Genomic DNA, 16,977 nt, shown 5'->3' with positions numbered 1-16,977 from the left:
GGAGGTATAGCAAGTAATTAATGAGGCTAATGGAATGCTGTCATTTACTGAGAGGAATTGAACATGTAAGTAAGGATGTTATGCTTCCGTTATACATGGCATTAGTTAACTACTCAAACTATGTGCGGTTTTGGTCTCCCTATTTAAGGAAGGGTGTGAATGCCTTGGAGGCAGTTTAGGGTTGGACGCTGCTGGTTGTGGGGGGGGGGGGGGGGGGGGGGGGGAGGTTGGTCGCTGCTGGTTGTGGGGAAGGGGGTTGGTCGCTGCTGGTTGTGGGGGGGGGGGTTGGTCGCTTCTGGTTGTGGGGGGGCGGCGGCTGCCGGTTTGGGGGGGGTGGGGAGAGGGGGTTGGTGGCTGCTGGTTGTGTGGTGGGGAGGGGGGTTGGTTTCTGGTTGTGAGGGGGAGGGAGGTTGGTGGCTGCTGGTTGTGTGGTGGGGAGGGGGGTTGGCTTCTGGTTGTGAGGGGGAGGGAGGTTGGTGGCTGCTGGTTGTGTGGTGGGGAGGGGGGTTGGCTTCTGGTTGTGAGGGGGAGGGAGGTTGGTGGCTGCTGGTTGTGTGGTGGGGAGGGGGGTTGGCTTCTGGTTGTGAGGGGGAGGGAGGTTGGTGGCTGCTGGTTGTGTGGTGGGGAGGGGGGTTGGCTTCTGGTTGTGAGGGGGAGGGAGGTTGGTGGCTGCTGGTTGTGTGGTGGGGAGGGGGGTTGGCTTCTGGTTGTGAGGGGGAGGGAGGTTGGTGGCTGCTGGTTGTGTGGTGGGGAGGGGGGTTGGCTTCTGGTTGTGAGGGGGAGGGAGGTTGGTGGCTGCTGGTTGTGTGGTGGGGAGGGGGGTTGGCTTCTGGTTGTGAGGGGGAGGGAGGTTGGTGGCTGCTGGTTGTGTGGTGGGGAGGGGGGGGTGGCTGCTGGTTGTGGGACTTTGCTGGTTTTGAGTCTTTCCTGAGAAAAATGGGATGCAGTCCTCGGTAGGGGTTGGGGTATTTGGGGAGTTGCAGGGGTATTGGGGGGCTATTGTGTGTTTGTGGGGGGGGTGGGGGGGATTGAGTCTCTTTCCAGGGGGAGGGGTTTTGAGGGGGGAGATTGAGGGGTTATTGTGCGGGGGTTGTAGAGGTATTGTGTGGGGGAGGGGGACTGTTTGTCGGGGGGGGGTTAGGAGTTATTGAGGGTATATGGGGGGGTTGACTGTGTGGGAGGGGGGTTATTGTGGGTATGGGGGTATTGTGTGTGTATTGGGGATGGGGGGGGAGGGGGGGTTGGGAGTTATTGAGTGTATATGGGGGGTTGAGTGTGTGGGAGAGGGGTTATTGTGAGTATGGGGGGTATTGTGTGTGTGTATTGGGGGAATTGTGGGGGGGGGTTCGGGAGTTATTGAGGGTATATGGGGGGGTTGAGTGTGGGAGAGGGGTTATTGTGAGTATGGGGGGTATTGTGTGTGTGTATTGGGGGAATTGTGGGGGGGGTTCGGGAGTTATTGAGGGTATATGGGAGGGTTGTGTGTTGGAGGGGGGGTTATTGTGGGTATGGGGGGTGTGTGAGTGAGTCATGGTGACGTCACCAGCCGGCGTCGCCATTCTCTCCCCCCCCCCCCCCCCCCCCCCGGGCCCGGAGCGGCCGCCATTTTACACCTGAGACACCGGCCCCAGCTAACCCCGGGAAACAGCCGGTACCAGAATACCGGCCCCAGCTACCGAGAAACAGCCGGTACCGGCCCCAGCTAACCCCGGGAAACAGCCGGTACCGGGATACCGGCCCCAGCTAACCCAGGGAAACAGCCGGTACCGGCCCCAGCTAACCCTGGGAAACAGTCGGTACCGGCCCCAGCTAACCCCAGGAAACAGCTGCTACCGGGACATCCGCACCGGAGATACCGGCCTGGCAGCGCTGGCAGACCCGGCTCGGAGATCCCGGTTTCAGAGGGAGCAGGGCAGCGGCCGCCCCATTCATTCATTGTGAGCTCCACCCCGGCACTGGGAGCTGTGGATGTGCGGGGGGGAGAGTGGGTGGGGGGTGGGGGAGAGAGAGGATGAGGGAGGGAGAGGGAGGGCGGGAGAGGGTGAGGGAGGGCAGGAGAGGGTGAGGGAGGGCAGGTCTTCCAAAATGCATCACCTCGCATTTACCTGGATTGAACTCCATCTGCCATTTCTCTGCCCAATTCTCCAATCTATCTATATTTTGCTGTATCCTCTTAAACAAAGGGACAGCATTAGCAATTCTCCAGTCCTCCGGGATCTCACCCGTGCTCAAGGATGCTGCAAAGATATCTGTTAAGGCCCCAGCTATTTCGTCCCTCGCTACCCTCAGTAACCTGGGATAGATCCCATCCGGTCCTGGGGACTTGTCCACCTTAATGCCTTTTAGAATACCCAAAACTTCCCCCTTCCTTATGATGACTTGACCTAGAGTATTTAAACATCCACCCCTAGCCTCAACATCCGTCATGTCCCTCTCCTTGGTGAATACCGATGCAAAGTACTCATTAAGAATCTCATCCATTTCCTCTGACTCCACGCATAAATTCCCTCTTTTGTCTTTGAGTGGGCCAATCTTTTCTCTAGTTACCCTCTTGCTCCTTATATACGAATAAAAGGCTTTGGGATTTTCCTTAACCCTGTTAGCCAAAGATATTTCATGACCCCTTTTAGCCCTCTTTATTGTCCTACTTGAGATTTGTCCTACTTTCCCGATATTCCTCCAAAGCTTCATCAGTTTTGAGTTGCTCGATCTTATGTGTTCTTCTTTTTCATCTTAGCTAGTCTCACAATTCCACCCGTCATCCATGGTTCCCTAATCTTGCCATTTCTATCCCTCATTTTCACAGGGACATGTCTGTCCTGCACTCTAATCAACCTTTCCTTAAAAGACTCCCACATTTCAAATGTGGATTTACCCTTAAACAGCTGCTCCCAATCCACATTCCTTAGCTCCTGCCGAATTTTGTTATACTTGGCCTTTCCCCAATTTAGCACTCTTCCTTTAGGACCACTCTCGTCTTTGTCCATGAGTATTCTAAAACTTACGGAATTGTGATCGCTATTCCCAAAGTAATCACCGACTGAAACTTCAACCACCTGGTCGGGATCATTCCCCAATACCAGGTCCAGTATGGCCCCTTCCCGAGTTGGACTATTTACATACTGCTCTTAAAAAAAAAACTCTCCTGGATGCTCCTTACAAATTCTACTCCATCTACGCATCCAACACTACATGAGTCCCATTCAATGTCGGGGAAGTTAAAATCTCCCATCACAACCACCCTATTGCTCCTACATTTTTCTATAATCTGTCTGCATATTTGTACCTCTACTTCACGCTTGCTTTTGGGAGGCCCAACATTGGATTGGTGGGCAAGGCCACTGTTTAAGTTATACATAACACCAGGAAAGGTATGTTTCTTTGTCTGTACTGAATTAGTGATCTTAGCTTTTCTCAGTAACTTCATTAAAGCCTACTTGTGACAATAAGCGATTATCATTAGCGGGCAGTGTTGGAATTGTGATTGTAGATCCTATTTCAGAGGGTTTCTACTCAATTAAACCCTTCTGGTGAATCTAATTCAAATAGGCCCAGCTGGGATTCCCTTCTATTTTTACACACACACACACTACCAACCTGATGCTCAGTCGAGACGCATGGATGAGAAATCCCAGGACTGTACAACTTCACCCCATGGGAATTCAGTCCCGATGGGCGAGAACGAGACTTCAGAATTGGGGGGGGGGGGGGGGGGGGGGGGGTGTACAGCATTGCTGCCCTTTTTTCTGCTTGTTTTGGTTGATGCAGCTCTGGTCGTAGGAGCAGTAACTCTAACACTAACAATTCTGTACACAACCAAGACTGACACATTTAGTAATGCTAATGACAGGATTGGTTGGGACTGTTGCAAGGAGTGCGAGGTGAACAACCTGACATTAAATACCGATCATGAGGCTAATTAGCAGTTGATACAAAGATGTTATTTTCTCCAAAATGGAGAGAGAGAGATGGCTAAAGAATTCTGTTTAAATAAGGTGGAAGCCTTTACCAAATGCTGCCAGGAAGAAATGATGTGGAGATGCCGTGCCAGGAAGAAAGATTTTTAATGGTTGAAAATGCCAAAACGAAAATGCTGCACTTAACTAATTATAAAGATTCAGCATGATATGCAGAATGGTAACGGGACTATCTGAAGGAGTGGGACGAATTCCGCCAGCCGTTCTTTCTCCAAAAAGACAGCAGAAAGTTCCCAACAGCATGTAGCCTACTGCATTCTTGTCACTTTAACAACATTGCGTCTAATTTGCATTTTGGTATCAATGCACTGTATGCTCGCCCGATGCCTGTGCCTATTAATTAGATTGTGTATTTATCTATGTCTTACGTTTTTTCAGTCAGAAGTCTTTACAACACCACGTTAAAGTCCAACAGGTTTGTTTCAAATCGCTGGCTTTCGGAGCACAGCTCCTTCATCACTGCTCCGAAAGCTCGTGTTTGAAACAAACCTGTTGGACTTTAACCTGGTGTTGTAAGACTTCTTACTGTGCTCACCCCAGTCTAACGCCGGCACCTCCACATTATGTTTCTTCATCTATGGTAAGACCTGTCTGGACTGTATGCACAACAATACTTTTCACTGTAACTCTGTACACGTGACAATAAATCAAATAAATAAATAAAATGTAGTCAAGTAAAACCAAGTGCCAATCCTGGGAATTTTCAGCAATATATTTTATTAATTTTGGTAGAGATCAGTTGCAGATGAAAATCTTGTTACTGCTATGTGCTGATTGCATGCATTTCCTTTCTGTTACAGAGCATCCAAGTCTCATAATGTCTGCCCCATCAACGCCAAAGGTTGTGCTGAAAAGCACAACCAAGATGTCACTGAACGAGCGGTGAGGCAGCCGGCAACATTTCAAGTGCCAATCGTGTAGCTGATTAGCAATTACAGGATATATAAGTGCACAGGGATTCACCATAGGAGAATTTTTGCTCGTCCCTTGTATAATACTGCTCCAGTAGTTGATGGCACTTAAATAAAGCAGTTATCAGATGCAAAAAAAAAAAAACACCTTTTGTGAAGGACGGTGACCTAGGTGTGGTAGAATGATGCGGGGCAGTTGCTCTGAACGTAAGAACAAGCTGATTGTAAGAATGTGGTTTTTTGGAAATAACCCTAGTGGTAAGATTGCTGGCACAGTCTTGTGGATCCCCAGCCTGCTGCATTTGTGGTTTCTGATGCATTTGAACAGAAACTACAGCAGTGGTGACCAGTTGATCTGGGGTGCAACCGCCCCCCCCCCCTGTCCTGTCCATGACAGACACATCAGCTGTGCTGTGTGGTCTGATCTGTAAGAGGCAGCTGGTGGGCACCATAAATCAAGTCCAAAGGCCCCTCGTGTCCACCTGGGGTCTTGTAAGTGGCACAAAATCTGCTTCATGATCTGCTTTCTCTCTACTTCCGACTGTTTCTCCTCTTCAGTTGTAAAAATGAGCTGGCCTTTCTTGAAAGGCACAGCCATGTTGCGTAATAGACGGCTCTTTCCACTTTATTCCAACCTTTTGCTCACTGGCTTCACAATTCAGCTCCTAAATGTTGCAGTAAAGTATTAGCCCCTTTTTTCTCTTTTTGCAAAGGCATTGACTTTCTGTTGGATGAATTACTGGGCACCCAGGCCACTACACCTACAGTCTTAGCTGGACAGACGTTTTGACAATGGGGGAGTGAGGTAGAGGGAATAGTTGTTATCATTTATGCAGGATGGCATTTTTACCCAGTATATAAATGGTCCAGTCAGAGAGGGAGCACTGCATGGCAGCTGGTGGAATTTAAAGTCAATTAATAAAATTCTGGAATTGAAAACGAGTTATAATGGTGATCATTGTTGCAAAAACCCATATCGCTCACTGATATCCTTTAGAGAGGAAAATCTGCCAAACTTACCTGGTCTGGCCTACATGTGACACACAAGTGTGGTTGACTGCCTGCTGTAATGGCCCTCAGCAAGCCACTTACTTGAAGGACAATTAGGGATGGGTAACAAATGCTGGCCTTGCTGGTGACCCACATGCCTTAAAAAGGGTCTACATTGGGAAATAAGCCATTACACAAGAGATATTAGTTTAGGGCAACACAGTAATCACAGCATGACAAGATTTAAAATAAAGATTGAAATTAACAGAAGGCAAAGACCAAGGTAATGAAATGGATAAAACACCAGCAGGATAATGGACATAGGGAAAATTAACTGGAAATAATTACTGACCATAGAACAGTTGGAAAACATAAAAATGATCAATAGAAATCGATACAAGGAGAAATGTATCCCACTGAAAACCAAGAAGTGGCGAGTTTAATGAGTTAAAAAAAATAAGGGCAAAATGAAATCAAAGTAAAAGGCCAACAAAATCAAATGGGTATGGCAAAGAGAAACGTCAAAATCAAATTATCAAGGTTTTGTGCAGACACATAAATAACAAGAAAAATCAGGATTGAGGATAGGACCACTAAGCCATAAACATAATTAACTCAAGTAGCAGCAGAAATATTAAATAATTACACGTCTCAATATTTTCCGGGGCTGGCAGAAGATATTGGAAGAAGAAATCAAAAAGGATAAGGTATTTAAGATAATATGGGGCACGATAATTGATGAACTAACTAAACTGGGGTTAAAACTCCGAGTCCATATCGAATACATCTGCATATATTAAAATAAGTTAGACAAGGGACTGCAGAACCACTTTTAAATGTATGTAAACTCTTGAAAAGGGAATAGTTGCAACAAATCTAGAACAGTTAATGGAATTCCTGTATTTAAAAAGAGAGATGGTTCAAGTTTAGGGAGCTAAACAATTAGCCTTATGTTGCTGGTAGGAAAGGTAATAGAATTTTTACTCAAATGTAATAGAAAAATATCAAGAAACTGAAAAATAACATGGATTTCAAAAGGAAATCCATTTCCTACTGAATCCTTTGAAGAACTAACAGTGGATTAAAGAAATGCAGTAGTTCTAGTTTTGTCAAGGTATTGCACATGACTACAGTCAGAACAAGTAGTAGAATGCTTACTCAAAGATGAAAAGTGGTGCTCCATAAGGATTGTTGCCGTAACCACTGCTCACAGTTTGCAAAAGCAAAATTAGTCTCTGGAATTGGAAATTCAATAAAGAAATTTGCAGATGACACCAAACTTGGGGAATGAAGCCAATACGCAAGAGGTCAATTATGACCATTTGGGAAGACATCAATAAACTTGTAAAATGGGTGTGTCATTGACAAATGAGCTTCAGTGTGAGATGGTATATTTCGGTAGGAATAATAAGAAGGCCACATATTACTTGGGAAATAATTAGTAGAGGATCAGAGGTTTGCATAAATCATTACAAGTCACGGTGCAGGTTAATAAGACCGACTAGCAAACAGCAGAGATACAAAACTGAACAGCAGAGAAGTTAAACATAGAGCCTGGGTAACCTCACATTGGGAGTACTGTGCACAGTCTGATCTACATTATTTAAATACTATTAAGGCACCAAAGAATACAATTTACACAAGAAATATAAAAGGTTAGATGAAGGATGGGAGGAGACGTCTATGGAAATAGACATCAGCATTGGCCAATTGACCTGTTTCTATGCTAAGTGCCATCGTGTATAACAATCCGATCCAGTTCTGTGATTTTCCCCAATATTCATGCAGCTTCATTTCCAGTGATTCCAGTAAAGATGACCATCAAGGTGGGAAACCTGTCCAGTTTCAAAACCTAGAACCATAGCGGTCTGTCCTCTGCTTAGTCTTAACCTAATCTTAAAACGTGAGCATTTGGGGCTACCCTTTCACTAATCTAGTACTCCGAAGCACCTTCTCTGTTTAGGCTGTGGGCGCAAGATATCTCCATGCCTCGTTAGTTTTGTATTTAGCATTGTTTAGTAATCTGGTTAAACAATTGGTTTCACATTTAAAGGTGGTTCTAGATTTTCCTTCAGTTGGAAAGGTTGAAATGAGATGTTGTTCTATTTGTTAGTGGAGCTGTTTGGAGTTTGAGAATGTCCCCTTTCCTGACCTTTGGAAATGATTCTTTTGATAAGATGTGGTAGCAAAATTTCAAATATCCTCTCCTTTACAACTTTGGGCGATTCTTGTGAGAGATCAGTAGATTTCTTTCAGTATTGTTACTTTAATGTTCTCTGCTATTGCTATGTCTCTTTTAGTCCTTTCTTCAAATCACCCTGCCACTTGCTCTTTTCCCTTCATGCTCTCATCTTGCTGCTTTGATTTTTCTGCTATTAAATGTATGCACCTTTTTCCTCTGATAACTCAGCCTACAATGGTTGCAATCCCAGTCTCGGGGGAATGAACACATTTTAAACAACAAAAAGGTGTGCCACGTATCTCTATACTGGAAAGGTTTTCACTGGGAGCTGGGGCACCGTAGCTGAGGGACTCGAATTGCCTTTGAGTTCTGTGTATTAAAACCTGTTTAAACCACTTCTGTTCAACCTTGAAGCTTTACCAACATGTTGAAGAACAAACAGCCTCCAACAGTGAGCATTCGAGCAACGATGCAGCAGCAACAGCTGGCTAGTGCCAGAAACCGCCGATTGGCGCAGCAGATGGAGAACAGGCCCTCTGTCCAAGCTGCTCTGAAGCTGAAGCAGGTGAGCAACAACTTCCTGGTGACATAGTTTCTCCTCCCTATCACCCCAGGATTTCCATGGCATGCACCATTCTCCAGCAATGCGTTCTCAAATGATCTGCTCCTCCGTTTCTGATCGTCGTGCTATCTAATCAGACACCCATCCATGTGTAAGAGTTACTGTGAGTAATTGCACTTTTTAACTGCTTCTCTTCCTCCTTGGAGGGACTTGTTTGGTACTTTATACCGTCAGCTGTACCCAAATGGCAGGGGTTCTTGAGAATTGCAGATAAGAGGCATGTGCTCTGCTGACTACAGGTGCTGATAGCAACTTGACATCTGGAATTGCTCTGAAACTATCGAAACACCTCCCATTAAATAAATGTTAGTTTATAAACTATTTCAAGGCGAATCCCATTGGGCGACCCGATAGAGGTCTACAAAATTATGAGGGGCATAGACAGAGTGGATAGTCAGAGGCTTTTTCCAAGGGTAGAGGGGTCAATTACTCGGGGCATAGGTTTAAGATGCGAGGTTTAGAGGAGATGTACGAGGTACGTTTTCTTTACACAGAGGGTAGTGGGTGCCTGGAACTCGCTGCTGGTGGAGGTGGAGGAAGCAGGGACGATAGTGACGTTTAAGGGGCATCTTCACAAATACATGAATAGGATGGGAATAGAGGGATACGGACCCCGGAAGTGTGGAAGATTTTAGTTTAGACGGGCAGCATGGTCAGCGCAGGCTTGGAGGGCCGAAGGGCCTGTTCCTGTGCTGTACTTTTCTTTGTTCTTTGACATTCATGCTCCGACTGTTTCTTAATTGAAATGCATTTGTAGGTTACTGACTCCATGGGACACCTAAAACACAAAACAATACAAGCGTGGCACTGTAGTGTTAGTTAATTTTAAGTTTTTTTTCCCCTCAGAATGCAGAGCAAATTCCTTTTACTTCTTCCAGATTGTATTGAAGGAAAAAAATTGCTGAAGTGAAAACTTGGGAGAAAAATGCGAACCTTCGGAATAATGAGTGAAAGATCTTTTCCCTCGTTGGGAGTTTAATTCACCTCAACTTTGTATGGACGTCAGTGAAAAAGATCAATAGCAGGTGTTCGATAGGTTGGCATTACTCTAAAGTTAACTTATCTAGTCCCAATAGCGTGCATCCTAGGTTGCTCGGTGATGATAGCAGAATCTCTGACCACAATCTTAATAGATTTTAATATTTGAGAGCTGTCGAGAGAGCTAGAGGATTGCAAATATTCACAACCCTGTCCAAAAAGGAAGGGATAAAACTCGACAACTGTCTGATTCAATGAAATTCTTTGAAGTAATGGGATTAGTGTGGGTTCACGTTCCGCAAATCCTTGAAGCGGGTGGGATAAGTTGGTGTAAGTTTGAATATGTAGGTTACTTGACTGATAAATAAGGGCATTGAGTGCAAGAAAGGAATGGAAAATCTTTGCAAATCACTGGTTAGGCTTCAGCTGGAGTATTTTGTGCAATGCAAGCGCCACGGTTGTCAAGGCCTTGGAGAGGGTACGGACAAAGTTTACCAGAATAATGAGGGATTTCTATCATGTCGAGAAATTGTAAAGCTGATTTTTAAAACTATTCATTCGTTCACGGGATGTGACTTGGACAGCATTTATTGTTCATCCCGAATTGCCCTCTGAAGGTGGTGAACTGCCGCCTTGAACTGCTGCAGTAGTCCATGTGGTGTAGGCAGGCAGTCTTGACCCAGTGACTGAAGGATTGGCAATATAGTTCCAAGTCAGGATGCTGAGTGGCGTGGTTAGCAATTTACAGATAGTTTTGTCCCCATCAATTTGCCACCCGTGCCCTTCTAATTGCAGAGCTTGTGGATTTTGAAAGTGCTGTTGAGGGAGCCTTGATGAGTGCCTGTAGTGCGTCTTGCACATGGTACGTGCTGCTGCCATTGTGTGTCATTTGAGGGAGTAAATGTTTACGGTGGTGGATGGGGTGCCAGCCAAGTGGGCTGCTTTGTCCTGGATGGTGTTGGGCTTCTTGCGTTATTGGGAGTTGCATTCATCAGGCAAGTGGAGAGTGTTCCATCATATTACTGATTTGTGCCTTGTAGATGGTGGACAGGCTTTGGGGAATCAGGAGGTGAGTTACGTGCCACAGAAATGCCCAGCCTTTGATCTGCTGTTTTAGTCACTGCATTTATATGGATTGTCCAGTTCAGCTAACTTTGCCTTCCTATTCCAGTCTATATGTAGATTAAAATCTACCATCATAATTGCCGCAGCTTTTTGACTCGTTCCCACTAATTCTTCTTTGATACCCTGTCCAACTGTGTGATTACTATTAAAGGGCCTGTACACTACACCCACCGTGACTACTCCTCCTTTAGCAATCACCCACTAATGAATATGAATGTCCATCTAAGAAACTCCCATGTCACTGGTGATGGGTTCTGAGAGTCCTTGCGTTGCTGATGAGCCCGATCCCAGAGCTGCATTTCCGACCACACTCTCGGAAGGTGTCTCCGGGAGGTGGGATTGGTCCTTGAACTCTATCGCTGCTAATTCCTTTCTCGGGCACCTTTCTGGAATTCCTCTTGCCCTTGGGTATTGTCGAAGAATTGTGCCCCTTCAATTAGGAGGTTCCTGCAAGTAGGTTGAAAGATTGAGTCAGGATCTCCCAGGCATTGACACCTATGTTGCGTTTCTTGAGGTAACCCTTCAGGGTGTGTTTATCCTCCTGTTGGGGAGCTTACCTTGAGCTGGGTGAAGATGTGCTTTGGTAGCTGGGACTCTGACATCCTAAGCACGTGGCGGCCCAGCGGATTTAGTTTCAGATGATCGTGGCCTCAACACTGGTGCTTTTGGCTACCTCCAGGGCGCTGATGTTAGTATACCTGTCATCCCAGCTGATGTTGAAGAGCCGTCTCAGACAGCATTGATGGTACTACTCCAGGGCCTTGAGGTGGCGTCTGTACTTAGTCCAGGTTCCATACTGAAGTTCCATTTGGATTTCAACTGGTTGAGGTTGAAGAGTTTTCTGTCCAGCTGAGAGACTATGTCCATTCCACTGGGAAGCTTGTTCTTGACCAGGTGAAGGATGGTGACGATGGAGAAAAGGGTAGGAGCGATGATACACCCCTGCATGAGTACTGTCTTGACCTCAAAGGGTTTCTGTCTTATTTCCACCTGGGAGGACTGTTGCCGACATCTTGACGTGGAGGAGTCAGAGGATGTTGTTGATCATCTTTGGGCAGCCAGCCTTTGACAGGGTCTTGCGTAACACTTCCCGATTGACTGAATCAAAAGCCTTGGCCAGATTGATGAACGCCATGTTGCTTTTGGCGCTTCTTATGAAGTTGTCGAGAGGTGAAAATCATGTCCATTGTTCCACAGTTTGGTTGAAAGTCACACTGACTTTCCAGAAGGATGATGGGGGCGGCACGGTGGTGCAGTGGTTAGCACTGCTGCCTCACGGCATCGAGGTCCCAGGGCCGGGATCGAACCACTGTCCGTGTGGAGTTTGCACATTCTCCCCATGTCTGCGTGGGTTTCACCCCCGCAAACACAAATATGTGCAGGGTAGGTGGATTGGTCACGCTAAATTGCCCCTTAATTAGAAAAAAAAATTGGATACTCTACATTTATTTTTTTAAAACGGACTTTCTAGAAATTTCTTCAGAGACTGGGAGAAAGCGGCTCCCGAGGATTCAAGCGATGATCTTCTCGGTGACAGAGCGTGGGGAGATTCCTCAGTAGTTCCCACAGTCCACTTTTTGTCTCCTTTCTTGAAGGTGGTGGCAATGCCGGCACATCTGAGGTTGTCGGATTTCTTCTCCGTCCCATATTTTCAGGAGCAGGTGATGAAAATGACGTGTGATCTCTCCTCCTCCAGGTTTGAAAATCTCCGCTGGGATCCACTCCTGTGGCTTTTTCATTCTGTGTGTTTGATGACGGTTTCGATTTCAGCTATGTTTGGTGGGAGTTAAATCACCTTCATTGTGGAGTTGAGCGATTTCCTTGAACATGTCTTCATCTATAATTGTCGCGGTTTAGGAGTTCTTTGAAGCGTTCTCTCCATCTGAGGCTGGTGTTTACTTTCTCTCAAAAAGATTTTGTTCTTATTCCGCACCGGCTTGAGGCCTAGAATGTTCCGTGGCACTCTTGTCTTGGTGGCACTGAAGAAGCCCCGGGTGTCGTACTTGTTGAAAAGGAGTTGCAGCGCCTTAGCTGTCTCGGTTCACTATTGGTTCTTAATTTCCTTCGTTTTTTGCTCTTCCACCGTTGCTGTTTGATGAGCTCTCCTCTGTGCCTTGTTGGTGATGTCTTTTTTGCTAGGCACAGAGAGCTTTCCTCTTGTCGATGAGTTCTTGGATAGTGCGATTGTTTTCATCGAACAAGTCTTAGTGTTTCCTAGTCTTGTGGCTGATGTTTACTTCACAGCTCGGGATGATGACTGTATCCAGCTCTTATCCAGTTTGCAGTTACTCCATTAGCATGAACACTTTGGAGATTTTGGTGAAGGTGTTGGAAGTTCACCAGCATGCTCGGCCCTTGAAGCTGCACCATGTTGATCTTTTTTCTGAGCTGTTTCCTCTTCACCCGCTGATTCGGGTGGAGTTTGGACATGGAGGAGCGGATGAATCGGTTCTCTGTCCAGCAGTCTTCGGCACTGCTCATAACCTTGGTGATAAGGGCATCATTGTTCTCAGGATCAGGTGATGACTTAGTCAATCATGTGCCAGTACTTTGATCGTGGATGTCTTGAACTTGACTTTTTGGTATGTCAGTGATGACGAGCTGGTGTTCAGCGCATTTGGTGAGAATCCCGTTTTGAGTTACAATTACAAATTCCTTTCCAACCCTGATGGTGAAGTCCCCGAGGAGGATGATCTTGTCTTCCTGAGGAATGTTGAAGATTATGGTGACCGGGTTGGCGTTAGAAGCCGCCTTTACGCTCACCATTGGCATTGAGGGCTGGCACGTAGACACTCGTGACCATTGCCTGCTGCTTCTTGGCAAGTTGTAGACTGAGAGTAATGAGGCATTCGTTGATGCCTGCAAGGGGTTCAGAGAGTCGGCTGTCGGAGAGGCAGACTAGCACCGTTGCAGGCGCCGCGCTCTCCCTCTGTGGGGACCGCAGGTCACACTCCGTCCCCGATGTCATCGAGCCCTACCCTGAATGACAGCAATGCCCTCGTGACCCCGCCCATTCTCAGCTTGCCCGATGCCAGGCTCAGAAATCCAGAATCGCTACTTGACAGACTGCTGTAGAACTCTTTAACTTATGACAATAACAAGCCTGTCCTAATCGATACATATATAGATACATAGGAGCAGGAGGAGACCTTTTGGCCCTTCGAGCCTGCTGCACCATTCATCACGATCATGGCTGATCATCCAACTCAATAGCCTAATCCTGCTTTCTCCCCATAGCCTTTGATCCCATTCTCCCCAAGTGCTATATCCAGCCGCCTCTTGAATATATTCAAAGTTTTCGCATCAACCATTTCCTGTGGGAATGAATTCCACAGGCTCACCGCTCTTTGGGTGAAGAAATGTCTCCTTCTCTCTGTCCGAAATGGTTTACCCTGAATCCTCAGGCTGTGACCCCTGGTTCTGGACACACCCATCATTGGTAATATCTTCCCTGCGTCTACCCTGTCTAGTCCCGTTAAAATTTTATAAGTCTCCATGAGATCTCCCCTCATTCTTCTGAACTCCAGCGAGAACAATCCCAACCTAGTCAATCTCTCCTCCTATGACAGTCCCGCCATCCCTGGAATCAGTCTGGTAAACCTTCGCTGCACTCCCTCGAGAGCAAGAACATCCTTCCTCAGAGAAGGAGACCAAAACTGCACACACTATTGCAGATGTGGCCTCACCAAGGCCCTGTACAATTGCAGCAACACATCCCTGCTTCTATACTCGAAAGCTCTCACAATGAAGCCCAACATACCATTAGCCGCCTTTACCGCCTGCTGCCCCTGCATGCTTACCTTCAGCGACTGGTACACAAGGACACCCAGGTCCCGCTGCACACTCCCCTCTCCCAATTTACAACCATTCAGGTAGTAATCTGCCTTCCTGTTTTTGCTTCCAAAGTGAATAACCTCACACTTATCCAAATTATACTGCATCTGCCATTGGCTTGCCCACTCGCCCAACCTGTCCAGATCATGCTTTGAAATCATAAATTGAAATCCAAGCTTATATGTTGTCAGCATGACGGTAGAGATGGTCAACATTGCGATCTGTAACTTGAGGCGAGCGAACCTGAACTGGTTGGATAAATCAGCCGAAGATATGATAGCACGACAGAATGAACCAGAAACAGTGCGATCCACGAGTAAATACTTCAATGAAGTGGAATGTCAATACAAGTCTAATATCAGTGGCCTTTGCTGTCAACTGTGTGGCAGGATTCCGTTCTTGAATTGTCCAGAAGAGTAAGAGGAGACTTTCTGACGGTCAGTAACGAGCGATTGGGGATGGTGGTTAATCACTGGTTATAACTGTCTGCATTGACCACCAGCCATTGTATCAGACCAGCATGTGTTCTCCCTTGAAGAACAGAATTTAGACCGGTGAACATGGTAGATTTTTTAGATTTTCTTCATCAGTTGTTTGCAATCCGTGGCAACTTAGATGGCTTTTCCTCTGCACTTTTTCTTAAGTTCAAAAACCAGAATGGTTTCCGCATTTGGAAAGGTTGCCTGCAAGTCACCACGTACAAGTCTGTACAAATCACCTGGTAATCTTGAAGCAAAAAGCTCATCGTTATTGGTTAAATGAACAAATCGTTTCACTTCATCTTCAAAAAGATAAGTGTCTATGTCCTCCCGGTAGAATTCAATAAACCTTTTAATGCAGTGGCTCTTGGCATTCTCATCCGAACCTTTGTCGAAAAGCACGCAAATAATTCAACAGTCTTCAGAGATTTGACTGGGGATGATCTGTCGTGATTTCAACGATCCACAACTAAGTCTTCAGAATATTCTGTCCAGCAAAGCCTGCTTCAGCAAAAGCAGAAACTAATTAAAGCTTGTGTCGGTGGGGGTCGTCTCCGGAAATTGTTTGAGAACCAGTCGGAGTTCGCTGCCAAAACTCCTACCAAAGTAACTGATGACTGCTATCGGTTTTTGGGAAAGCTCTTGTGCAGATGGATGGTCAACGGGAGTGCCATAAAGGGCACCACAATTGATCAGACAGAGAAATGACTGACACCAAAATAGGCAGTAAATTCAACATGCGAAAACTGGTTACTGCCCAGTGCGCTCCCACTCAGCCCTTCCTGGCTGTGGTCGAGTTGCCCTGTTTGCCGATGCTCCCCGATTCCCCCAGACACGCAGCAGCACTTGCCAGGCCCCCTTGGCACCTCCCTCCTGCTACTCTGCTTATCTCTTGGGTCTCGCTCAGGTGCCCAAACCGCGGTGACCACGTATGCAGCTGTTGGCTATCTGGCCTGGTGATCTCTGTTCTTTCTGCCTGGCCCAGAGGTCAAAAGTCACCCCGTGCTGCCCTCGACAGCCATTGACCAGCTGTCTCTTCTCCTTGCTTCACAGTCTTGCAGCCCAATGTTAGGTCGGCGACCATCACTATTGCTTCAGGCCGCCCCTCAGACCAAATGCCAGAAACCTGGCTGCTGCTTTGCACCTTTGCCAATGAAAGCTCAGAAACTTCACTTCAATGCAGGAGAGCCATGTCTGAGCTACTCCAAGTCTCCTCCACCTCTCAGCATCTGGCAAACTGTTTTATTGCTCTGAAGGGAAGTCCATCAATCAAAGTCCGATGCTGTTCTGTATTGGCTGCTGATGGGCTCTCCTTACCGTATTCTTATTTCAAGCTGCCCTTCCGAGTCCCTTGCAGGGAGAGACGTCAATGTTTGAAGTGCCTGAGTTCCCGGGGAGTTCTCCGTTCCACCTGATTGTTTTGCTTGTTATCCATGAGGATTTCTATATTTCGGGTTCCGCTAATTCTTCTTCGATACCCGTCCGACTGTATGATTACTTTTGTTTATAGAAAATATTTGATTGAAGCATTTGTAATTTTCACAATTTAACGTGTTGACATTTCTTAAACAACCGCGTGGGCCGACGCACCAAAGAAACCCCTGGAAGAACAACAAACAATATACCACGACCCCACTTCAAAGAATATCAAAGAACAAAGTAAAGTACAGCACTCTCCCGCCCTGTCCCCAATTACTCGTACACTAAGTTCCCTGTCCTTATCTAACATCGCCATGCCTCCTGTTTCCCTCCCCGCCCCCCCTTACTGCGGCCGTTCAATTTTTGTTGAAGAAATCTATGAGCGGCCGCCAACTCTGGGCGAATCTCTGTATTGATCCTCTCCGAGCGAACTTGATTTTCTCCAGACTGAGAAACCCTA

The 16,977-nt window shown here is 46.5% G+C and overlaps 1 protein-coding gene across 4 annotated transcripts in view; it reads left to right on the top strand.

Annotated features, from left to right (window-relative positions):
* chtopa (chromatin target of PRMT1a) overlaps nt 1-16,977 on the top strand; it is a 44,644-nt gene that overhangs the window by 6,974 nt on the left and 20,693 nt on the right. For 2 of the 4 annotated variants that reach the window (XM_038787253.1, XM_038787254.1), the window contains exons 2-3: nt 4,778-5,095; nt 8,475-8,625. In XM_038787253.1, coding sequence (XP_038643181.1) covers nt 8,485-8,625 — 141 coding nt within the window. In that variant the 5' untranslated portion in view covers nt 4,778-5,095; nt 8,475-8,484. The remainder of the gene's footprint in view (nt 1-4,777; nt 5,096-8,474; nt 8,626-16,977) is intronic. The other 2 variants (XM_038787251.1, XM_038787250.1) reach the window with 1 other exon arrangement.

This window comes from Scyliorhinus canicula, chromosome 30, assembly GCF_902713615.1.
Source record: "Scyliorhinus canicula chromosome 30, sScyCan1.1, whole genome shotgun sequence".
NCBI classification, from domain to species: Eukaryota; Metazoa; Chordata; class Chondrichthyes; order Carcharhiniformes; family Scyliorhinidae; genus Scyliorhinus; species Scyliorhinus canicula.
Note: the sequence above shows the minus strand (reverse complement) of the source record. Positions and strands in the feature narration are given on the sequence as shown.